Source organism: Acromyrmex echinatior, chromosome 13 (genome assembly GCF_024713525.1).
Source record: "Acromyrmex echinatior isolate Ae372 chromosome 13, ASM2471352v2, whole genome shotgun sequence".
NCBI classification, from domain to species: Eukaryota; Metazoa; Arthropoda; class Insecta; order Hymenoptera; family Formicidae; genus Acromyrmex; species Acromyrmex echinatior.
The window spans coordinates 11,222,305-11,248,370 of NC_141864.1; the positions used below are offsets into that span (position 1 = coordinate 11,222,305).

The 26,066-nt window shown below is 28.4% G+C and overlaps 2 protein-coding genes across 5 annotated transcripts in view; one reads left to right on the forward strand and one right to left on the reverse strand.

Annotated features, from left to right (window-relative positions):
* Positions 1 to 241: 241 nt before the first annotated feature.
* On the forward strand, positions 242 to 12,282 carry LOC105151532 (saccharopine dehydrogenase-like oxidoreductase). Of its 2 annotated transcripts, none has more exons than XM_011065299.2 (8): positions 242 to 381; positions 10,192 to 10,374; positions 10,471 to 10,646; positions 10,720 to 11,039; positions 11,234 to 11,377; positions 11,467 to 11,557; positions 11,636 to 11,889; positions 12,061 to 12,282. In XM_011065299.2, exons 2-8 carry the CDS (start codon positions 10,203 to 10,205, stop codon positions 12,164 to 12,166), a joined length of 1,263 nt encoding a protein of 420 aa, XP_011063601.1. In that variant the 5' UTR covers positions 242 to 381; positions 10,192 to 10,202; the 3' UTR covers positions 12,167 to 12,282. The 2 variants fall into 2 exon arrangements, with proteins under 2 accessions (XP_011063601.1, XP_087268537.1); XM_087412411.1 differs by having other exon boundaries at positions 259 to 385.
* A 311-nt stretch (positions 12,283 to 12,593) lies between these two features.
* Kal1 (anosmin-1 Kallmann syndrome 1) overlaps positions 12,594 to 26,066 on the reverse strand; it is a 43,065-nt gene continuing 29,592 nt past the window's right edge. The window contains exons 5-9 of one of the 3 annotated variants that reach the window (XR_015547113.1): positions 20,705 to 20,901; positions 18,255 to 18,399; positions 17,921 to 18,135; positions 17,168 to 17,298; positions 16,558 to 16,643 (exon numbers count right to left, since the gene is read on the reverse strand). Coding sequence is in view for 2 of the 3 variants with exons in the window: in XM_011065303.2 (XP_011063605.2) it covers positions 16,407 to 16,643; positions 17,921 to 18,135; positions 18,255 to 18,399; positions 20,705 to 20,901 (794 nt within the window). In the remaining variant the exon portion in view is untranslated. Of the gene's footprint in view, positions 16,644 to 17,167; positions 17,299 to 17,920; positions 18,136 to 18,254; positions 18,400 to 20,704; positions 20,902 to 26,066 lie in introns of all 3 variants that reach the window. The other 2 variants (XM_087412410.1, XM_011065303.2) reach the window with 2 other exon arrangements.

Here is a 26,066-nt window from a genome sequence, read left to right on the forward strand (position 1 = left end):
GTTTCTAAATGCATAAATACATCTACTAAACTAATAAATCATAAAATTAGTACAATATTATCAGTTTTTCTTTCTTAATCACTTCAATATTCGCAAGAACGTGAACGTACGGATGTCGGTTTTTAATAATATCTCGTCAGTATCAAAGTCTATGACCTTGATAATATTTTATCGGTGCAGTCATCTAAATACCGTGAATGCATATCCCCACCATAACTCTCTGGAGCTCCAATCAGAAATTGGGTCATGTGTAATTCCTACTCTCTCTTGTGCAAACTGCGTATTGTAAGTCAGTGCGAGCGCAATTCGTAGAAGAACATACTTTTCCGAGGAGGAAATTCGATCTGTTCAGTTCTTAGTTTTGCTTTCATTGACAAGTTCGTAAGTATGTTTAGTGTAAAAATTCTTACTTTAAATATATCTTGAAAACTAACGTGGTTATAATATTAAAACATATAAAAAATAAGAGCATAAAAAACACAGCACAAGTTATAGTTTGTGATATTTAATTATTATTACATTAATTAAAACATTAAACGTTTCGGCCATAATCTGGCCATCTTCAGTAATTCAATAATATTCTTAAAAACGCAGAGTTACATCTAGTTGACATTAAATTCAACAGTCGGGAGTTGTAACTAAATAAACATGTTCTTTTCTATGTGAAGATGCTTCATATAATAATGTTACAACGCCAGTTGTCATATCAAGAAAAATGTAGAACAAGAATTTCCAGATTCTAATTTAAATAAAATTGTATATATTAATATCTTCTAGTCGTAATATAAAGAAATAGAATCATTACCTGTTTTACGGCAAAAAAATTAAACGATGAATCTCAAGTACTTCTTTTGCACAATTAGAATTTTGTCGTGACATTATGTATTGTTATTTGTCCTATCATGTATTTTACCACTATTTATATATCTGAGTCAACAGTTTAGAAAGTTCTAGAATTATTTATTAAAGGAAAGAGAAATCTTTCTTTAGAAGAGAAAAATAAACATCACGCAAACCTTCCGTGTCACTTTGCTTATTGATACCACTTGTTTGTCTTTTTATATGTATCATTTCCGAAATTCTTTTTTTCGGATTAACGATTGTCCTATATCTAAAATTCTTATATTATCCCAATCTAATTCATGCATCTCATTCAAACGGTGACGTAAAACCACTGAAATTTCGGAAGAAGGTTTTTTTATGTCGGCCTTATGTTCTTTAATCCGAGTTTTTAATTTCCTTTTAGTTTGGCCAACATAAGACGATTCACAGTTTAAACAATTAATTTTATAAACTACTCCGCATTGGTCAGCCTTAGGCAAAGAATCCTTTCCTGTCTTAATAAATGTATTCATTTTATTCATAGATTCATAAGCTATATTAAAACCATAAACATGTGAAAGTAGTTTCACGTCACCGTTTGAATGAGATGCATGAATTAGATAGATGTAACTCTGCGTTTTTAAAAATATTATTGAATTACTGAAGATGGCCAGATTGTGGCCGAAACGTTTAATGTTTTAATTAATGTAATAATAATTAAATATCACAAACTATAACTTCTGCTGTGGTTTTTTATGCTCTTATTTTTTATATGTATTACTTTAAACTCTTTCGCAGTGTGTCTGCTTATTTGAGATCAATATTAAAATCAATATTATCAATATTAAAATCCGAACTGCGTTTAAAGCTAAATAAATGTAACTCTAAAGTCCATTTGACAAACTACAAGCTTCAATAGTAATGTTGCAAAAACTTATAGCCACGTATACAAATAATTCGCCACATTGGAACAGCGTTTGTTGAATAGAAGAAAAATGTTTGTCTCACGATATTGAGAAAAGCGTTTGCTAAATATTTGAAAAATCTGACAGTGAACTCTCTGCACGAAGGCGCATCCGCGTTTACTGAGCATCCTTTGGAAAGCGTTACTTTAGCATTATAGAACTTTCATGAAACGATATATACTGTATTTTATAAGCGTTCTGAAAGTGTTTAAAATCCAATGGTGTTCTGTAAGCGTTCTTATAAAGTTTGAAAACGTATAAACTCTTAAAAAATCGTCATCGAACGATTGTCAACGTTTTATAAAGTTCCGTATTTTCGCCAGAGATATAATGTGTGTACATTGAATACAATATTAATAGTCTTACACCAACTTTTTATGCGAAAACGCAATTTATCTAATAATATAATCGCAAATTCTATTCTCGCGTGTGAACTCATTGAAGACGGGAAAAAAGAAATATCGTAAAAAAATCATTTAGAAACATCATTGTAATTAGGATCATATCTAATTGAGAAGGTGTTTTGAATTCGCTGTTTTAGCATGTCTAGTTAAATCGATTTATTACGAGAATCAAACTTAGCAAACTTAAAACGTAATTATTTTCAACATTTATAATTTATATCTTGCATGTTGTAACACTTAAACTATGATCTGTTTTTTTTCACATATACGACAGTTGTTTGAAAAGTTTTGAGTCTCAACACGAAGATCGCATTACTCGTCAAAACCATTCTGGTACTACAATCGTACATATTTTGAAAGATAATTGTGAACATTATAACCATTGTGGACGCTCAATTGTTGTCATTTGTGCCAATCGATGTCAATGTTTTTGTAAAAATGGAAAAAAATCAAATATCGACATTCGCCATAACAAAAATTTACGAATTGCGGTTCGAATTAATTACTGAGAAAAAAAATTTGTTTAACGAAAAAAAAGTTATTTGACTCAACAAAATGCTGCGGTCGAATACATATAAATAAATATCAATTATGTAATAATAACAAAGTATTTCAATTACTTATAACAATTTTAAATTTGGCTTAACCAAACTAAGTTATTGCAGACAAAATGTTTATTTGATTTGAGAATATATTTAATTGAATAGTAACTTATTTTGACGATCCATTAAATAACATTAATTGAGACAACAAAAGGATATGTGTCAAATAAAAAATATAATAGAACAATCAAATTTATATTTAAAATAAAAACATATCATTAACGCTCAACTTTTTTATAATAGAAATTTGTACACATTAATATTATTGAAATTCATGTATGTTTTATTTGGTTAAACATAAGTCATAGTACACAAAATAAATAGTAGATCGAACTTGATATTTATTTAATGTAAACAATATCCTTTTAATGAAGTGAAAATATTTTGATTATCTCGTAATAATTTAAATTAAACAAACTATCTTTCTTGTTCGTTTAAATATTTATGAAGTATATTGAGTGTGAAGACACCTTAGTTTGACAAAATATTTGTTTCCTTTGAAAATTCATTACAGTTAATGTAACATAGAAAATCTTGTTAAAAATTAATCAATTTATTTGATTAACCATTATTTGATTAACTTTAACGAAAAAAATCTTTTTTTGTTATTACTTTTATTTTTCCAGTTCAATTTATTATTTACTGGTTTCGCATACCTATTCTTGTGTGTGTGTCTTATCAATTATAATTAATTATTGAAAGATCAAGATTTGAACGATAACTTAAGGCCGCGGTCCGATTTACGCTCACAACGTTTAAAAATTATTTCATAATTAAAAATTATTTTCCTTGTTGTTTGTTAAATGTTAAACGAAGACAAATAATGCTCATGAGCGTTGTCAGCATGAATCGGACCACGGCCCAATACACTTACTTTAAGCTAATCACACGCTTGTGATCGAGTGATGTGTGTTATTGCCAACGTTACTTATAAAGGGTGTTTTTTTAAGCCCGATAGAACTTGAAATTGTAAAAAATAAAACAAAAAATTAAATTAAACAGCCGCGGTGACCATATGTCCGAAATCATTTTCAAATGTTAATGCCATGCATTGATCTTTCGACTAAAAAAAATTTTTTGATTATAATTTAAGAAACAATTAGCATAATATAGCATTTAGGCCCAGTTCCACAACTCATGGTTAACTCTTAACCAAGTTTAATTCATTTCTTATTTGTTTTCAATTCTAAGAATGAAGAATAAAAAGTTGAACCTATCAATGGTTCCATTAAAATTAGGAGTTAAAACTTTGTTTGGCTAGGAAATTGTTTGAAAAAATACTCGCTCTTCATCAACCAAGTTTTGCAGGCCAATAAAATTTGAATATGCTTTTGAAATTCTAGAAAAAAAATAAAAAGTAAGGTAAATGAAATTAACAATAAAATTAAAAGTCTTGTTCCTACCATATTAGAAATAGATAATGGCATTTATAAAGTGTTTCATGAATTGTTCTTAATTATGATCGATGGAAAAGTTTGTCAAGCATTGACTTTTATTCCCTTTTCGTTAAATTGCATAATTTGGTGCAAAACCATCAGAAATGAACAAGAAAAGTAAATTTATTCTAAATGAAGAAAATTAAAGCCATTATTTCTTGTGTTGGAATAGGAAGACTGAATGAAAATATTTTTGAAGAAGAATTAAAGTTACTACTACTATTTTTTGAGAAGTTGAAATAAAAAGATTTTCAATGAAAATATTAAAAGATACATAGCATATCATATAGTGAAGTACCACTTGGATTTCACTTTTTAATTTTACTTTTAATGAATCTAAAAAATTTTAGCAACTTGTGACTCTATCTTGTTCATTCGCGAAATCTAATATAGAATAAGAATATTATTGAAGAAGACTCGAAAGAAAGTCGAAACATTCAATGACTTCTCAAGATTATAAATAAAAAAGACATCTGTACATCAAATGGAGTAACAATTTTACTTGTTAAAAATTATATTATTATATATAAAATTGACTTGGCAATTGTTAATATCAAATCTTTTATACACATGATACATATTATTATTAGAATTAAGTAAATAATAAAGATAGTACCACTTGGATTTCACTTTTTAATTGTAGGTATATTATTAGAATTAAGTAAATAAATATACTAGTTTAACTTGACGCCTGTTGTTAATACTAAATCTTTTATACACATGATATACACATATCATTAAAGTTAAGTAAATAAAAAGATAATAAAAAGATACTCTTGGGTTTCACTTTTTAATTTGGTAGAATTTAATTAATTAATTTGATAAAGATACAAATGATATGTATCATTATTTTAATTAACATTAAAATTACAATCACAATTACAAGTATAATCAATTTTTTATCTAATTTTAAATCTATGCACCGCTTTTTTATAATCTTAAATCTATGCATCGTTCTTACAACACATGTCTTACAAATATAAAATTATCCTATTCTTAATTATATGTGCTTTTACAATATATAACGCACGCCGTACAAATACTTATTCTATATTAAATCTAAATCACAAACCTGTCTGAATTATTTCCTTGCACATACATATACGTAGCATTTAACTTCACAAAAATTTTATAATTTCATTCAATTTTGTGCCATTGCTGATATCAAATCTTTATCTTTTCTAAAAATAATAGGTATATCATGGAATTAAGTAAATAATAAATAAATGTACTAGTTTAACTTAGTACCTGTTGTTAATATCAAATCTTTTGTACACATGATATACACATATCATTAAAGTTAAGTAAATAAAAAGATAATAAAAAGATACTCTTGGGTTTCACTTTTTAATTTGGTAGAATTTAATTAATTATTTTGATAAAGATATAAATGATACGTGTCATTATTAGAATTAACTAAAAATAATAAGGATAGTACCACTTGTGTTTTACTTTTTGAAAGTTACTATTATTTTTTTAGGGCGAGAGGTTGAAATAGGAAGACTTTCAATGAAAATACAAAAAGTATCGTATCACTTAATAAAGATAGTATCACTTAGATTGTATTTTTTAATTTAGTACACTATTTTTTTTTAAATATATGAAAAGAAAGAGCATAAAGAACCACAGCACAAGATGTAGTTAGTGATATTTAATTATTCTTGCATTACGAATTACAATAAAAACATTAAACGTTTCGACCACAATCTGGCCATCTTCAGTAAAATTAATAATATTCTTAAGACGCAGAGTTACATCAAGTTGGAATCAAATTCAACCCTCGTGTTATAATTGTAAAGATCGTGTTTGCATCAAAGCGACGCTGCTTCATATAATAATGTTAGAACGTCATGTAGTAAAAAGTGTAGAACGAGAATTTCCAGATTCTAATTTACAATAATTTATTTAATTATTAATATCTTTTAAAAACGGAGTATAAAATAAAGGAAACATTACCTATTTTACAGCAAAATAATCGATGAATTAAAAGTATATTCATTTCACAGATAGAAATTTGTCGTGACACTATGTGTTGTTTTTTTTGTTTTAAACAATTTGATAGACAAAGATTTTATCGGATAAGCTAGTTTTTATTTAATAACCTATTTAGTCAATCAATACAAAGATTTTCTCATTTCGATCTCTAGGACAAAAATCAACTGCGTTATTATTTTTTTTAATAAACATCCGTCATTATGAAAACGAAAGTAATGAGTGCTTCGAGATGGCCATGAGTTTTGAAAGTGACGTCGAGTAGCACTGCGCAAAATGGCGCATCAGTCACGGAGTGTGATTTTTATCGATTTCTTACAGTTGTAACTAACAAAAGTAATTTGATTCAATCGGAATTTCTCCGATTTTGAATCGACGACGATATTGGAATCCGTTTTAATGAAAACAATAATCCGATTTTCTCGCAACCGGCAAAAGTAATCCTATTTAATCGGAATTTCTCTGATTTTGCGAACGATAATGAAATCGATTTTGATGTAACGAGAATCTGATTTTGCCAAAAAATATTCGATTCAGTCGGAATTTCTCCCAATTAATGGTTAAAAATTAAATCGGATTTAATGCAACGTAAATCCGATTTTGTCATGACTGACAAAAATAGTTAGATTCAATCAGAATTTCTCCGATCTTTCGATAAAAATTAAATTGTTAATGTACGTATTTTTATTTGTAAAATTTTATTTTTATCGTTACAAGAATGTCTAATAGAAACAAAAATTAAATTCTTATGTCTCCAATAAACAAAGAAACGCTATTAGTCTAAAATAATTCGACCAGAAGGATCATTTTTAACTTTAATTTCAAAATATTTATATACATATTCCATTTCTTACAAAGTACGCGATAAAAATATGTAATATTTAATTATAAACATAACATATGTTATTTGGTGGAAACGAATATAAGTCGAATATTTTTTACCGCGGATACGAAAAAAGTTAATCCTCGTTGCATTAAAATTTCAATATCGTCCGCAAAATCGGAAAAGTTTTGATTGAATCTGATTACTTTTGCCAAAGAGAGGCAAATTTGATTACCTAGTTGTGTATTAAAGATCCTTATATCCTAGTTTATTTTCATCCCCGAAATCGGAGAACTTCGAATTCAACCGGATTAATGTCGTCTTTTCTAGCAAATAGAATTAAGATCAATTGAATCGGTGTTCCTGTAATTGACTAGTAGTAGACTAACTACAGCAAACTGAACTGTATGACTCATTCAGTGACGACTCTTATAATATTTACTCAAAATTTTATTCCTTTAAAGAGATTTTCCTCAGTGGTAAATATTGTATTATAAGTTTAGTTCCCTCATGTCCAATCTCGAAAACTAGACTTATTCGACGTGTTTTTGCACGAAATGAACAAATTTTACAAAAAGAAGTATTGTTTTGTCCTGCGAAGCGAATGTTTATGTTTAAAATATATTTTTATAAAAGTTTTATTAATGTGTATAGCCAAAGATGTAACTTAAAATACATTAATCTTTATTTTAATAATCTTAGTCAAATTAGCCCCTGATCCCGGGGCTAGTTGAATCAGATGGAATGCATTAGAAAAATGCATTTTTTTCATATTAGTTATTAGTTTCCCCTTATTATTAAAATATTATTAGATAGTCAAATGTATGTAGTAACTGGTGTAGAATTCATTTTCTTGAGAAGTCTCTTAATTTTGTCTGTAAAAATTCGAAATTGAAAAATGAGTCTATTAACTCCGGTTTCTCCTATATCATTAAAGAACAATAAATAAATTAACAATAGAAAATTTTATATTAATAAAAATAAATTATTTAATAAAAAACATGTTTCAATAATAATTTGGCGGAAGATGCTCCCAGTATATTTCTGGTATAAGGATGCTCCTGAGTCAGAGTGTCACGTGAGCTCGGCAGTTCGGGCGGTGGTGGGAGTCACTCGCCGGAATTAGCCCGAAATGTGCATCTTTGCGAGCATTGCTATAGGCTACATATAATTTGACAATATCGGACATTTCGGTTCTGTTCGAGCATGTCTAAATAATAATTTAAAAATTGTTTACAGTAATTAGGTCCAAGAAGGCAGCCGAGAGAGCCTCTTCAATTTGAAAAGCATCATTGTCACTGTAATATAGTCCAGTAGATGGGTTAGTTAGGGTTTTTTAAAAAAAATTGTAAATTGTCATTTCTTTTGACGAAAATTTTCAGAAGGCTATCAGAAAAGAAATGCATGTGTTTGAGACTCACAACTCGAATGGGAAATACCCAAAAAAAATTCGGATAGTTGCAAAAAATAGGTTTTCGCTTATAAAACGAAAGATGTTGATTGTATGAAAAAAAATTTAGTATGAAAAATATAGATATTCGAAATACCTACAAAACGAAACGTTAAACATTAGATCGGTTCATTAGTTAAGTCGAAAAAGAATTAAGATCATCAAAAAAGGTTTGATACCCGCTTTTTTTCACTCGCTCTCTGTTCATCGAGATTTTAACGAAAGGCTTTGAAATTTTCGTGAAATGTAGCTTTCGTTATGACGAACAAATCCAGCCCTAATTGCAGCCTAAAATGTTTATTAGTTTTTGCAAAAAGTTATTTGTTCACTAAAAACCTGTTTGTGGAAAACTTAATTGTTTCACCTTTAAGCAGTAGTACAGCAAACTTCAGAGGTACTGTTTCCTCTTCAAGAGTTCACAATCACATATACTTATTGTTGGTAATAAAACGATTTTTTGCAATTAAACTATTATAAAACGATTTTGAAAAGTATTTATTTTTCTTATAAAAAAATGGAATAATTCCATTAATATACATATTTAAATAGCCATGTGAAACATTTGACAGCTGCTATTTTTCTATGAATTTAAAAACAGTTACCTTTCGATTGTTAGGAGCCGGATAACAATTTTTTTTTCAAAATATCACTGTAGCTCTAATTTTTAAAATTAAGAACTGCGTCTTGCATCAATTTGTAAAGGAAGAATCGAATTTGCTATTTAAAAAATATCGAATTTTACTGTCGAAAAAATTTGTTTGAAACTTCGAAAGTTCGGTAGCGCGCCGAGCTGAGTGGGAGAAACGGCGTGACGTAAGTGGAGGAGAGCAGGCCGCTCAGCGACTCGTGCGTGTCTGACCTCATGCATTTAAGTTTGTTAAATTTACATCTTTTCAGCAACAAATTGACGTAGAAATATGATTTTTTTTTTAATCTGATGTACTAGCTTGACGAGATATTAACAAATAGCCTAGCCAAATTTTTCTCAAAGTAATCGTAACCATGAAATTTTCATTTCTCGTTTCTTGAATTTTTATTGTTTTCGATTTATTTGGAATATGAAGTGCATGTCCGACTAACAAATTTAGTCACATTAGCTATGTTTCTTTATTTAATATGCTGTAAAAAGTGTCTAATTGAACACTTAAATGTACAAAATTATCAGTATAAGATTATTTTTGTGAATTTAATTGCAGATATAAATTACAGATATAACATATGTAAATAAATAATTAATAAGCACCTCAGGTAGGTACAAAACGGACATTATGAGATTAAAGATGTGTTAGGAGATTTAAGGTATGTTTGGGAAGACACAAATAGGATGTTCCATTTAAAAAAAATCAATGCGATCTTGATTCGACCTTGGCGATGTTACCCAAGGTCAAGCGGATATGATCAGTGAATAGATCTTTTTAAATCATACAATTTTTGTCTGAAACATTTTTTTCAAAAATGTGTGAGTCAATTGATTGCATGCATAAGCAATTATAATATATTGCTGCATTTGTAACGTGTACTATTTTTATGTCAGCAAATATGCCAAGTACAAGACAATTCATACAATGCATCAGTTTGTTCAATAATCTATACTAAATCACGCTTGATCATCTTGGTATTAATAAAAGATATTTTTTTATCAAGTTAAATGTGAAGCTGTAAAAATCATTAATGATTTTAATGATATTTTGCTACAGATTACAGAAAAATGGCAAATGATCGTTTAGATATGGTAATATTTGCCGCCACTGGACATACTGGAAAATATGTAGTGAAAAATGCAATCCATGTGTGTAAAGATCAGAAAATGAAATTCGGTATTGCTGGTCGTAGGAAAGAAGCTTTAGACGCAATTGTTAAGGAATTTGCCTCAGATATTGGTATATTTAAAACTTAGAACTGATTATTCCAATTATAATAGTAAATCACTTTATTTTTTATTTGCAAATGTTATCACATTACATATATATTATTAGCGGATGTGCCTGTTATTCTGGCTGATGTTAAAAATGAGAAATCTCTCAAGAAAATGACGGAGCGAGCAAAGATACTTGTCAATTGTTGTGGTCCATACAGATTTTATGGAGAACCCGTTATCAAAACATGCATTGCTACTCGTACTCATTATGTTGATGTCGCTTTTGAAGAACAGGTAATTCAACAACGTTATGCAATAGTAACGATCGATTGATGATTTCTCTCTGATATCTTTATTATTTTATTAGTTTATGATTGAAATGGAATTAAAATATAACGAAGCAGCAAAAGAAGCTGGCATCTACATAGTAAGCGCTTGCGGCTTGGATTGTATTCCTAGTGAGTTGGGAGTTATTTTTACGCAACAGAAATTTGAAGGAGAAATGAATGCTATTGAAATATATATGAGCATGTGGTTAAGTCCTACTGAGAAGATAGGTCCGATTTGCAATTATGGAACTTGGCAAACTTTTGTACACAATCTGGCTCATATAAAGGAACTACTTGCATTACGCAAAAAATTATATCCTATCAAGTTGCCTGAGTTCGTACCGAAATTAAAATCAAGGTACACACGATTCTATATCTTACATGTCTTACGCATATTCATAAATCATATTTTTTTCAGCTAACAATAAGTCAAATATAAGTAAATTTTCTATTAAATATTTAGACAATATGCAAGTTGGATGCAATATTGATAAAAAGAAATAGTTATTATAGTAACGGCAAGCAGTGTTAATAATTCCATTTATTTTGCAGACTACTGCACCGAAGCGATGTTTCTGAAGGATGGTCCTTACCATTTCCGAGTATCGATCGTTCAGTAGTTCTTCGTACACAGCGATTCTTATATGAGAAATATAAAGAAAGGCCTGCGCAAGTTCAATTTTATGTTACATTGAAGTTAGTAGGAATGAATATTGATAAATAATTTTTGTTAAATTCTGTGCTTACTCTATTAAATCTTTCTTAAATTCTGTATTTACTAATAGATATTTCTTCGAAATCCTGATATTAGCCATTATCGGTATGTTTATGTTTGTTTTGTCTTGCACAGCATGCGGTCGTAATTTACTTCTAAAAGTATGTATGCAAGTACTTGCGTTTTTGATTCTCAAAATCATTTAGATAATACAAAATAATAACATGCGATATTTGCAGTATCCGACTCTGTTTTCATTCGGTATCATAAGCTCGAATCCGGAACTGCTGAAACCGACATATTTTTCTGTTACGTTCAATGCTAGTGGATGGACTGAAAAATTGGCTGGACCTATCGATAAACACAGAGATCCACCTAATAAAAAAGTAGTCACTAGAATGTCTAGTGATTCTCCCGGATATGAATTGACTAGCATCGCAATGATCCTATCGGCAGTAACAATCCTTAACGAAACTGACAAAATACCTGACAAGTTAGTAAATTATTAATTACTTATCAATGTAATACTTATGTCTATTGTAATCATTTTTGGAAAATTTAAAAATTATTCACTTATAGCTTGAGATAATTAATGACAATTGAAAGACAATTAGTTACATGTTGAATATTGATTTTTTATTTTTATGTATTAATATTTTTATAGCGGAGGAGTACTTACTCCAGGTGCTGCGTTTGGTAAAACATCTCTGATCGAGAAATTGATAAAACATAATATTAAATTTGAGGTGATATCATCTACGGAGAAATAAAAATAAGAAAATTGTATTTAATTCTGTTATGTACTATATTTTAACACATTTTATTTTTATGATTTTGATATTAACATTTGTTATGGTTTCGAATAAACTTTTATTTTATACACTTATATTTCAACAGGAAGATATATATATTTATAAGACATTTATATTATTATATATTTATAAGCCAAAGCAATAATAAAATAACTATATAAAACTATATAACTATATATTAACTTTTTATATTTTAATTCCTTAAAACTATTATTTAATTACAATTTTTTATTATTATTATTATTATTATAAATAATTAATATATTACCCTATATATTCACATTCTATACTTATTATACTTTCTTCTTTTTTTATATCTATCAACTTTTTAAAAAAATTTAAATTTATAAATACAGTCCTTTCGTACAAATACTTATTATTCTAATTATAGAAACCGATTTGGCTCACGCCGATCTAAACTCAAATCATGTAAGATTCTGAAAGTCGAACAGACTTAAATATTAAACTTAAATTAAAGTTTTAATTCTTTTTATCTTCTTCCTTTTCTTTGTCTTCCCTTGTCTTTTCTTCTCTTTGATTTTCTTTTGATTGTCTTTTCCCTTTTCTGCTTATTTTGCTGTTTAGCGAAATAAAACCATTCAGCTGCAATATTGTCGGACTCCGTTTTCGTAAATGTCGGTGTCGTGTGATGCGAGGTAATCATTCCTTAAAACAAAATTAATAAAAATAATACAATATATTTTTAATTTATGATTTAACAACATTTTTTGTATATACCCTTTATAATTATTATAAAGATGTATTCCTTTCTGTCTGTCATAACTCTTCAGGCGCTGTTGACGATTATTATACGGATAACAATTATCTTTTTTGCATGTGGTAAAATAATAGAATTTTACATTCTATGTTCTAACGTATAACAATTATTAAACCCAATAAGTTATGTTACAATACATTATTTACCCCTAATATCTCAATAATTTATATGCTATTAATTTGTAACATTCTTTAGTTATTTGTTATATACTTTTAACAAATATAATATAATAAAATGAAATGAATTGAACTGCAATGCTGAATATTATTTAAAAAATCTTTTTTTATTTTAATATAAAACGTAATTATGAAATATAAATATTTCTAAAATTAAACAGAAATACATTCTTAGTTAGTAATTATTTTTCATCATGTGTCCATTTCTATATCTGATTTAGAGTACGAAAATGGCAGATATAACATTTCACGGAAACTGGTATCAATTTTGTTAATAAAACGCAAATTTATTTAAGTTATTAATGATATTATAGGCAATAATCTTAAATGTAAACTTGTAACACTTGAAAAATTCAATATCTCCTTATTATCATTTATGATGACAAAAAAAAAGATGCATATTTACTATATTACTTACTTACAATTAGTGATATAGTAAGAACTTACTATGATCTTACAAAGAACTATGTTTAAACATTTTTCTATTATATTATTATTGAAAATGTCTAATAATATTTCAAATTATAAATCAAGAATACCTAATTGCTATTTTGTGTTTAAAAGTTATTAAAAAATAATTAAAAATATACTGGTAAATATCTTATCAAAATTCTTTATTCTGTAAGACAAATATAATAATTCATAATTCTGCAAACAATTCATTATGTCGCCAAAATTCATAATTTTTATTTCAGAAAGAAGATAATTGTTTATTTCAGAAAGAAGAAAGTATAAAGAAATAATAATTACTAATTATATTAAGATATAAGTATAAAGAAATAATAATTACTAATTATATTAAGATATAAGTGTTATTAGTGGATTTTTTTATATGTAAATAACACAAAAAAAAAGATCGATTGAAAGGTTTTGAGCCTCAACATGAAGCATTATTCGTCAAAACCATTTTACTACAATCGTACATGCAAGATATGTTTTCAAAAATTGTAACCATTTTGTTTGGTTGTTGTTTGAAAGGCATTTATATCAGTCGATGTGTTTTCGTTTGATGAAAATCTGTGTCCTTCAAACTTAACTTTGAACTACTTTTTGTAGAAAACAGGAAAAAATCGTTGGATCAGATCTAGTGAATACGATGTAATTAATCAATTCGAACCGCAATTCGTTTTGTGTTATGACGATCATCGATATTCGATTTCATCATTTTTACAAAAACATTGACATCGACTGGTACAAATGACTGTCAAACAACAACTGAGCATCCAAAATGGTTACAATGTTCACAGGTATCTTGCAAAACATGTTCGATTGTAGTATCAGAATAGTTTTAACGAGCAATACCATCTTCATGTTAAAGCTCAAAACTTTTCAAACGATCCTTATAGAAGATATTTATCAACTTATGCGCGTATCCTAAATTAGATTGATATTAATGCAGTATCACGAAATTCAAACAACTGTATTGTAGAATGGAAAAATTTCTCTTTTAATAGTTAAATTTAATGTGAGATGAGTCAAATTAAACAATTTTATTTTTTATAAAAATTTATTCTATGCATAAAAATATAAATTGCTTTATAATCTATTATTTGAATGAAATGGTAAAGAATAAATATTTTATAATTTTGCTCTGCAAAAATGTAAAAATATAGATTGTAATCAATTTAGAAAGAACTCATTTATAAAATACATTTATAAAATTTTTTGAATATCATCTAAAAAGAAGATAAATACATTTTTTATTAATAAATATGTGATGTATGGTGGAAGTCTACAATTCGTATCTCGCGAAATACATTATATGACTATATTTATCTTCTGATAAATCTATATTTCGAATATTCTTTACCATTTATAAACAACGCTCTTACATAAGTAAAGTTTTATATTTACCTACATACATTCGTCTTTAAAGTTTCTGAGTCTTTAAGCTCTTCCATACCACTAAATTACATAACCATATTGAATTACATTATAAGCGAGAAATGTGTCATAAGCGACACGTTAATTTTTCTTGCATACTATTTGTAAATAAAGAGCATTGGATGAAACAAAATTTTTGAAACAAAATGATAAAATCGCTTTAAAAAGCTGATAAAAATAGGTCGAAATTATCCTTACCTTTCCTGATAATAAACAAATAGTCGTAAAAGGCACATAAAATGTGTTTATCAATTTTTACTTAATGCGCATGCGTAGCCCATTTTCACTTCACAAACCTTTTTCGATTAATTACTGATTCAGGAAAGATAAGAAGTCTTGACCCATTTTTATAAATATTTTAAAGTGATCTTGTTATTTTCTTTTATTCAAATTCTTTTTATTTACAAATGACATGCAAGAAAAATCAATGTGTCATTTCTCACTTATGACATCACGATTCAATATGGCTGAGATGACTACTCAGGAACCTTAAGTTCTTTTCTATTTCATGTATTTATTAATAGTAATGCAGCATAGCAAACTACTTCATAATTTTATTGTGTTAATCCGGCCGTCTATCTGTCTGCAAAATAAATTTCATATTCGGCAACCTTAGAACCCAACTATATTTTAGCTCCATCGAAGCAAAATATGAATTAAATCAGTCAAAGCTCAAGATTAACAAAATTTTCAATAATATAAACGACTTAACTTTTTTAAAATCTTTTCGCTGCAGTACTTCATTACATTTGTTGCAATGATTTATTTTTAAAAATAAAATTATTTAATTCGGAAGCGCAAGCATTTGAAATGAAGAACGCAAATGAACAAACCAAGCTTTTGAATTAAAATCACTGCTCTATGATCATTTTTATTTTTGCGATAACATAAAACTTTAATGTGAGCTATGCTAAAATTATATATTTTCAACATCAAAGAAATATATAAACAAATTATTTTTTTTTTATATTAAATGTTTATAATAAATATCATATTAAACGTAGAAACATTCATGTATATAAAAAAAATTTTAAATTACGTCTTTGACGATCTTTATTGTGAAGAAATTTTAGAAGGCCTCATGCTTTCTTTGAAAAATTATGTTTTGACATTAAAAAGTTGTTGCAATATCGCATTATCGAATTTATGTAACTATTCCACACAAGGCACAATTGAATTATAAGATGCTAGAGCAATATTCATAAGCTATGAAGAAAGTATTATTAATATCTTTAATAATTAATAATTTTGTTAATAATTGTAATAATTACATTCGTAATAACCTATAAATATTACAATTACAGCTTACAATTCGTTTGCTTTGCATATACGTTTAAATAAACCCAAGGTTTATTTATTTTTATTTATTTATCACAAATAAACCGGAAAACTGTTTTGTAGATCTGGACGATTTTGTTTTACATCGCATTGTTTTTCTCCGCGAATACTTTCGCCGCTTCTGATCGTCTTGACATCCCGTTGCGAAGAACTCTATACTAGTACCATGACCGATATTTTCGCCGTTTTTCAATACATTTCGTACATTTACACTGTACATGCAGTCGTTTTGAAGCTGTCGCAAATCATAGTGAGATGTCTGAAATTAACGTATGATAAATGAGGTTAAGACATATCGAGACTTATTTCTCATTTTTGTTTTCATTGTTAGTGAGTGTTAAAATTATCAAATTTTTTTTCTTTTCTTAAATAATGAGATTCGAGATCTGGAAAAAAGAACATCATAATTATTTAAAATTTTTCAATATTTTAAATTAAAAATTAAATTTAGAATTAGGTGTTTTGATACAACTATTTGAAATAATTTCACGTATTGAAATTGTTTTGTTAAAAAACTGTTTTACACAATTCTAAATTGAACAATGTAATAAGCATTGCTAAATTTTTTTAAATATTTTATATACATTAAATACAACAGAGAACATCATCATTTCAAAGTTAGATGTTTCGAATAATACAATATAAATTCTTTATTAAATAAATTGATTTCAGATATAATTGCTCCGATAATTTGTGGACTTTCAACACAGTCTAAAACGCTAATCCCCTTAAATTCTCCTTAAATTAAAAAAACTGCGAAGAAGTTATTGCGAAAAATATTACCTCAGCCAGGTTCGAATCTGGGACTTCTCGACTTTCACCTCAAGACACTCGCCCCAGAAAGTCAAGAAAAATTTCCGGAAGCGAAATGATGGCGTTCTTTGTCGTATTTGATGTATTCAAATACGGTCGTTCTAAAGAATAGGTATAAATGTTTTTTAAATATGTTTCAAAGTCTAGGGATGCGTTCCGAGTTACGCATAAAGCACATGATGCTTTATGCGTAATTTCATATGTTGTTCTTATTGTTTACTAAATAATAAAAAAGGATAAAATGATACATCATGCGCTTCATGCATAACTCGAAACTCATCCTAGGAAACTATGAAATAATTAAAGCGATAATTAAGATAACGGAACGAAGCAATTAATGCTCTTTTCAAAAAAAATATTTATAGAATTCTTATTTTTTACAGAACTGCAATTACAATTCTATTAACAATTAAAATAAACATAATATTAGAAACTAAAAATTTTTAAATATTTTCTTTTAAACAACAACTTGTTTATAAGTCATGTTACTATATTATTACTATATTTATTTATAAGTCTCATAAGTATTATCTCATCATTTTTTACTATTATAACTATTTGTTGTTATATAATTGTACAATCAAATTCGGTACGTAATTTTACATTGAGATTTTACATTGAGATGTATTTTAGATATTTTTTATTAAATTTACAAGAATTTGTCATCACATCAATGATTGTTCTTTGCGAAAACACAACGACGGGAATTCGAAATCAGCATACCTGAACCACTTTCCAAGAAGTGGATTTCCGACGATGTTCCGGACCTTTCTTGCGTGAACAGGACTCCTCTTGCCAAGTGATATTATACATGCTAGCGTCGCTGCTTGTTGGCCAAACTAAACGCGCCTTGACTTCTCCACAATGGCAATTCATGCGACGCACATGAAGACCGGCCTGCGTTCGCTCGCATCTGCGAGAACGTCTCTCGACGTCGGCTTCAATGAAAGGTCACTGCTTTCGTTGGTTATCCCGATTACACTGGACTTAGAAGGGAGACTGAGGGAAGGACTGATGAGCTATCATTATTGAGGATCGAATCAGTTTGGTACCTTACCGTACGCCATATAATCGGTGCTATTGAAGACCTTGGACGCTTTGCGTGAAGTAAGACGCCGACCGCCGTACATGGCTACCGCCTGCACCTGAAGGAAGTACTGGCATTTGAGCTCTAAATTTTTCAATTCATAGCAGGTCTTATCCTGAAAAGCAAGTACAAAAAACTCGATTACGCTAAAAACGTCTAGTCGGATGAAAAAATTATTGGCAAAATCCCGAGTATTCCGAACTAAGCTAAAAATTGTTATTGATTAATAATAAGTTAATTAATCATAATTAATTACACAGGCCGACATGAACTTTAATCTAGAAACAGCAGTATGTGATCCTGAACATTTCGGACATGCTAAAACCAAATTCGTAGTCTAAATTACTCCATCACGTCAAGTTTCCGAGATATGCTAATTTTAAAATGTCAAAAAGGCCTATTTCGAACATTTTTTTATTAGAATATCTCGTAAACCTGATATGATAGAGAAATATGGGCTATAATTCGAATTCAGTATGAAAAAAATTTATGAAACTCACCTATAATTATAAATGAGTCAAAACAATATAATAAAAAAAATAGGTATAAAATATTTTATCGCTATTATTCAGACTTAGAGTTACAAACAGAAACGTGATGGTTATGAACTCTATATTCTTTTTATTCTTAATTTTTTATTTGTTTATTCTTTTTCTTAACTTTTTAAAACTTTTGGGGTTTTATTTTTAATCTTTTTGATCTTTTTTAAACTTTTTGTAATATATATATTTTTGCGAATTTGGCCCGCTTTTCTCTCTTACAAAAGAAGTGACGACCTTGTGTTATTAAATGTATATCATACCTGTGGCAAAGCTGCCAGTTTTAAGACTAATTATGTGCTAGCTGACTTGATGGAGGAATTGAAGAGGATGGATGATAACAGCGGACTTTGACTAAGAGCGGTGAACGTACTTGCAATTAGACCTTGGAATATCCGAGAATATCCGAGTGTCCAGTACTCGCCCGCCCGCTCCGTTATCCGTGCATACGATCCTTTGGACCGTTTCCGTGAGTACCCACAGAACCGTGTACGATGCGAATACCGTGTGAAATCATGTGCGATACGGATATCCGAGGAATCGTGGGCGATACGGGTACTCATTTCGATGTATCCGCTACATGCTATAAATATCTGCGTGTAATTTTGCCAATTTTAAAGGTATGTGTTTTATAATCGTTTATAGTGATTCTCATTTCGTTTGTAATTAAAATATTCTGTGACTGTTTTGTTTTCGCATTATGGATATTAAACATTTTTCCAAATTTAATTTGCTTTGCAGGGACTATACGACCTGTACATTCTCAATTCAAACTATTTAAGTACAAAACGAAAATTAGTATAAACAATCCTAAAACACTTTTTAAATTGATAAAATACACTATCTGTAACATATAGCGGATATTCGCACCGAAACGGATATCTATATTGCCCACAGGGTATTTCTGCAAGTACCCGAATTAGCAGATACCCGGATTAGCGGAATTGGTCCAAAGTCGTATGCACAGGTAACGGATCTGCGGGCGAGTACTTGAATTTTACGTTACTCGACTCCTTTTCCGAGCTTTACTTACAACACATCTTAATTTTTTTTTTATTTTACTTTATGTTAACCCATTTATAATCATAAGTGATTTTCGTAGACTTTTTCATGCTGAATTCGAATCCGTAGCCCATATTTTTCCATTACATGAAGTTTACGAATTATTCTAATTTAAATATGCCCAAAAAGCCTTTTGGCACTTTAAGATTAAGATATCTCGAAAACCTAATGTAATGAAACAAGTTTAGCTGTGAATTTGATTTTAGCATGTTAAAAACCATCAGAATTACATATTGTTTCTGGGTAAAAAAAATATTTTTTTGTAGACCTGTGTTATTAGGTCACAGAAAAAGTTTGCAGTATTCTTTAGCTCAAAATTATATGCAGATAGTGTTTTCCGTTATCTAGTAAAATTATCGTTATCTAGATGGAGAAATGGCTTTATCTTTTAACTTGTTTTCTATATATAAAAATTACAAAACTCACATAAATTGAAAAAATATAGTAACCATTCGAAAGTAGAAATTTCAAGCTTTAAAATCCTTTTTTTAAATTTAAATTTTAATAATTTTTAATGAAAATATTGTATAATTTTAAGCTAAAAAATACAGAATTTTTCCTTCGACCCAATATTTAAATTTAATATGTAATATGTAAATATAAAAATTGATCGATTTAAAGTGAATCTCGATTTATATATAGATATATCTCAATTTTATTTTTTTCTAATTCTGAGCATATATATCGAGATGATATTTCTTTTAAATACGTTTACATTTAATTATTTAAGATGAAATTAATTTAATTTCTTTTATATCTTGTTGTACTAATAAAAATTAAATTTTAAGAAATATGCCAAGCATAATGAAAAAAACTTACTTTAAGAATTGTCTTATGATAGACGAGAATAGAATCATTTGTTGGACCATGGATAAATCTGCTCCAAAATACTTTGTAAAATGATATTGGCACGTCCGACGCCGGTTTAATCCATCGTAAATTAATACGCAGTTTTCCACCAATGAGCCGAGCGTTAGACAAAGTCAAGTTCTGAGGTTCTTTCGGGTTCCGTGGTTCTGCAATCGAGGAGGCACCATAAAATCATTGCTTCTTTACAGTGCAATGCTAATTATAATATATAATGCTTCGCATATATGTTTCTCTCTGCAGTGAATATAATGAAGAAAATAATTTCTTACTGTAGTAAACGATTGTTGCAATTCGATGATAAACGTATTTTTTATTCTATATGTTTTTTTTCTACAGGGTGTTCAAAAAGTCCCGGACCGGGTGAATAACTTGAAAAAAAAAATTTTTTTGAAAAAACGCCGAAATCCAAAACACTACGCAGGACTTTTTGCACATGAAACACACCGTATTTGTTGTCACACATGTACATCAATGGTCGCGTTTTTGAATGCCGATAAAGACACTTGAAGTCAAAAGTTCAAATCATTGAGTCATTATTATTTTACACTTTATGTAACTTTCTTCCCTGATAAAGCTGTTTTGTCGTAGTTCATCTCTGTAATTTTGAAATCAAGCGTCTTTATCGCTGTTTTTGTGGTTATTTTCTTTTTCCTTCAATGTCGTGGATTTTTTCTACATTTAAGATAACATAGCTCCTCAGAGAACACGCACATCTTAAAAATCAAATAACTCCGCCGAAAATGATCGCAGCGCCCTCTATGCGCAGTGTTTTGGATTCGTCTCGAAAAGACCTTTCAAATGAGCCCCCACTTGACCTATGTTGCTATTTAAGATTTTCGACCCCCCTTGTACCCCACGTGTCCCATTGAGGGCGGGGGGTCGCAACCCCTCTCAAAAGATAGATTTTTTGAAAAATCGTTTCACGTGTTTCGGCGTTTTTTCAAAAAAATTTTTTTTTTCAAGTTATTCACCCGGTCCGGGACTTTTTGAACACCCTTTATATATACATATATAATACGTAGAAATTTTTCTGAACTAACATTCGACATTTTGATCAATTTTTTAATAATATGTAAAATATTTTTTTATGAAATTGTACAATGTATATGTAATATTTATATTTAATATAAGTTAATTCAATAAATTACAAAATAATCTGATCAAATATATTATATAAAAATATATTATATATAAATATATATATATAATATATATATATATATATTTATTATATATATATATATATATATATATATATATATATTATATAAAAATTATTCTATTTACAAATACAAAATGTGTTCTCTTTTGGTAACTGAAGATATTGAAGCTGAATGAAATAGTAAAATGAATCATCTCAAATCGGCTGGTTCAAAATGATAACCGCACAGATGTGACTTCTAACTGATTATTTCTTATATCTGTTTTTTTAAGAACGACGGGAATACTTAATCCGGTTTTACATGATCCGTTGATACGTAAACCGTTTATTATATTAATTATTCTTTTTTTTTATGAACTAAACCCGTTTGGCATGATCGTGATGAAGGTAAAAAGTTTATATAAAAATATATTAACGATCCAAACTCATTTGAGACTCATTTTAGATAATACTTGACATAATAATTTATTTTTAATGTAATGTCAATACTTGACATTATGATTAGAGATGAAAATGACCAAATTTTATGGTAACTTATTCGGTAAATTAGTCAATAATTTTTGAAAAATAATTTGATATAAAAGCATTTATCCTTTTTAGTTATTAAATTCAAACCACTTTATTTAATTCATATTTTCATTTTGATATTACATATTGATATTCAATATGTAATATTAATATATTTTAAGATAAGTTTTTTTAAGATTAATTTGGGAAATTTGAAGGGGGGGATTATTAATATTTCGGATTGATAGCGTTGAAAGTCCGACAACCATATCGGCACGCAATTATTATTTCTGAAATTAATTCATTTATATGAATATATATATTAGTTCAATATCTCAACATTCAGACCGTAGTGGCGCTTCGTATTTAATGTAATGATATTAATATGTATTATTATTTCTTTTAATTATTATATATTAAATATACGAAAAGATATAGTGAAAAGACTAGATACATAATTTAAGCTAAAGAAATGTAATCAAATAAGTTTTTTTATTAAGATTTCGAAGAAAATATAACAAGTGCAGTGATCTTAAACTATTTTGTACATACTTTTTTAAATTATATTTTTATATTTTTTACTTTACAAAATTAAACTTATAAAACTTTCATTTATTTGTTATTTTAGCGACTAGATTGTTAAAGAAAAACGAAGACAATTATACATCAAAAATAAAATAATGCTTCTGCAATTGCACTACTGCCGGAATATCTAAATAGAAATATAGAATAATTTTAAGTAATTCAATAAAAAGCTAGATTTTAAAATATAAAACAAAGAATTATGTAAAAAAAGTATTGGAATTTTTAATCTGCATCGCTTTCTATTTTTTTGGCCTCTGTATCATATATTTAGGGAATCATATATAACTGAAAACAGATTTTAACATCGATTAGATTTTATGTTTAAATTTAGGAACAGTCATTTATCATTTTCAATTTCACAGTTATTTATCAAACGTCAGACTGTATGCATCAAAACAAGCATAACAGCATGCTTATCATTCAAGAAATCGAGCATCGTGTGATTTCATCTTAATTGTCAAATTTGATTTGACGATTTGTAATGATGATTTCTTTTTTGCTGCTTATAATATCTGTATTCATAGCTATGGTCACATTTCCTTTGTCACACTCATGACCTTTCGATGATATGCTTGTTTTCGTGTTAGCCACTGGCCTTCATTGGTAAAGCTTAATTTGCGTGCGAAAGGTCAACATTAAGCAATACTTACCGTAGCGATTTGCGCAAGAGATTAACGCGACTCTAAAACTTTTCACTGCGAGTTAATAGCTCGAATTCCAACAAAGTTCTCAAACACGAATACGTAGGTAAATTTTCTTCTGTGAAACATTACGCATGTTCGACCTCGCGTGAGACGAGTTGTTCCACAAGTTTGGACAATTAACGATTCTCTCTCTCTCTCTCTCTCTCTCTCTCTCTCTCTCTCTCTGACAGTTTGGATAATTAATAAATAGGCATTATATTAGATTATATTACACATTGTAGCTAATAAAGATCAATCAATCAATCAATCAATCTCTCTCTCTCTCTCTCTCTCTCTCTCTCTCTCTCTCTCTCTCTCTTTCTCGAATGCAGGAATGACGGACTTAAACGTTTCACGAGGACTGACATTGGTTTGGACCATCGATAATGGAAATGTACATTTTTGTCGATGATAATAGTCTTTGAATAAGAATATAAAACTTGTTACATTTGCAAGTTTTAATCTAACATTATAACTCTTCATTTTCACTGTTAAGTTTTTACATAAATTATATAGTATCATATTATTTATACCTGTACAGTGTCCACCAAAAGTTCTGAGCCGGCTGAATATTTCGGAAAGTGTGCATTTTTGAGAAAAATATTTTCGACAAAAATTGTAGGGTTTAAAAAGATCTCTTACGATTGTGATTTAATTTTGAAGATTTTTTTCTCAAAAATTGATATATTTAAACAAGATAATAAACAAATACCTTAATCAAATATTTTTCTTCATAATAAAATTATAAAAAATATATACGACGATGGGCATTGAAAATCAGTTTTTCTTTATCGTCGATTATTGCTGTTTTTACCTTCTTCCGAAGTGAATTGTATTCTTTATAGATTTAACTCTTTTCATCAAAGATGAAATGATTGCAGTTTACTTTGCAAGTGCTAGTAATTCGATCAATTTTTTGGACACAATTATTATTTTAAGGGGTAACAGTTTAATATTCGACTGGTATTAAAAACCAAATTTTTCGGGCAGATTTTTGAATTTTTAGTCTTAATACCTTATTTTCCAAAAGAGAGGCGTTATTTTAAGTTTAATTAATCTCTTATCTTTCACATAATTCCACAAAAAGAACTTTGAATTCATAATTAATATTTTAGATTCATAATTAATATTGGAAAACAACTATCCTTTGGATTTCATTTTTAAAAGCTTGGAGAGGATAAAAAATTAATTAATAAATCAAACAACTACAATAATCAGCAGAAAAACATTCAAAAAGAAAAAATCAAGTAGTTTATTATTCCATTTATCAATAATATTTCTAATAAATTCAACAAATTTATTAATGGCATTTGTTCAAAAAGTTTCGCATTACAGTATTAACAAATTGAATCAGTTGATCAAAGTACATAAAGATCCTCTCCCAAAATTGTTCAAAAGGAATGTCATATACAAAATCAATTGCAAGGATTGCGATGCATCTTATTGGTCAGGTAGAAAATTAATGACAAGATTATCGGAACATATTTGCAGAAAGACCTCGTCTCATTCGGTCATTACCGATCATAGAATTTCATTCTTCGCAATAATCGGTATATGTAAGAACAGTAACACTTTTTTCAAGCACCGTGTACAAACAATAATAAATGATTTTATGCTCCTTGGGTATCATGTCATCCTTATTTAACGTGCGGTAAACAACAAGTAGATGTGACATCCGGGGAGCACCCAGGTGGAAATCCGAACGCAGCCTAATTGTGAAACCTCGGTAGTTTAATAATTTAGGACGCTCATACGGAATACAAGAGATTCGGGTTCAAGTCCCGACAGAGATAATATTTTTCGCAATAAATTTATTTTAAGTTTTTCAGCACATTAATATCCTTCTAATATGATATAAATTACGGATTAAACATCAAAATTTGCTTATCAATTTAATTTGTGATATTATTCCAGTAGTTTAAATGCGTTTGTAAGTTCCAAAAATTAATTCGACTCGCAGTTTGAATAGAGTTAAATATATGATATATATGCATGTAGAATTATTTAAAATATTAAAGATCTAGCTTCGACTGTTATAGGTTTGAATATTCTTACTTGCAATTAGTATTTATTACATTAATAAAATTATTATTACCCATTTTTTATTCAATAACAATTCGATACAAAAAAACTCTTTTTTTTTTGTCTAGCGATCAACGAAATAAAATACAAATGTTCAATCGGTTTGCAATTTCTAATAATTGACGTGGAATCTATTTTCCTTCTTTGTAAATCTTTCCCTTATCATGTAAACGTTTAAGAATTGTTATACGATCAATATTTAATTCTCTAATAAGTTCTGAAGTGGATTGTGCTGAATTTTAGTCTAATAATGTTTACAAATTAGTTTACAAATTTTTTAGTTTTTTGTTAT

Coding starts and splice junctions, on each gene's coding strand:
- LOC105151532 (XM_011065299.2), top strand. CDS start 10,203: ATGGCAAATGATCGTTTAGATATGGTAATATTTGCCGCCACTGGACAT. Junction 10,375..10,470: donor GGAATTTGCCTCAGATATTG/GTATATTTAAAA, acceptor ATATATTATTAG/CGGATGTGCCTGTTATTCTG. Junction 11,890..12,060: donor ACTGACAAAATACCTGACAA/GTTAGTAAATTA, acceptor ATATTTTTATAG/CGGAGGAGTACTTACTCCAG.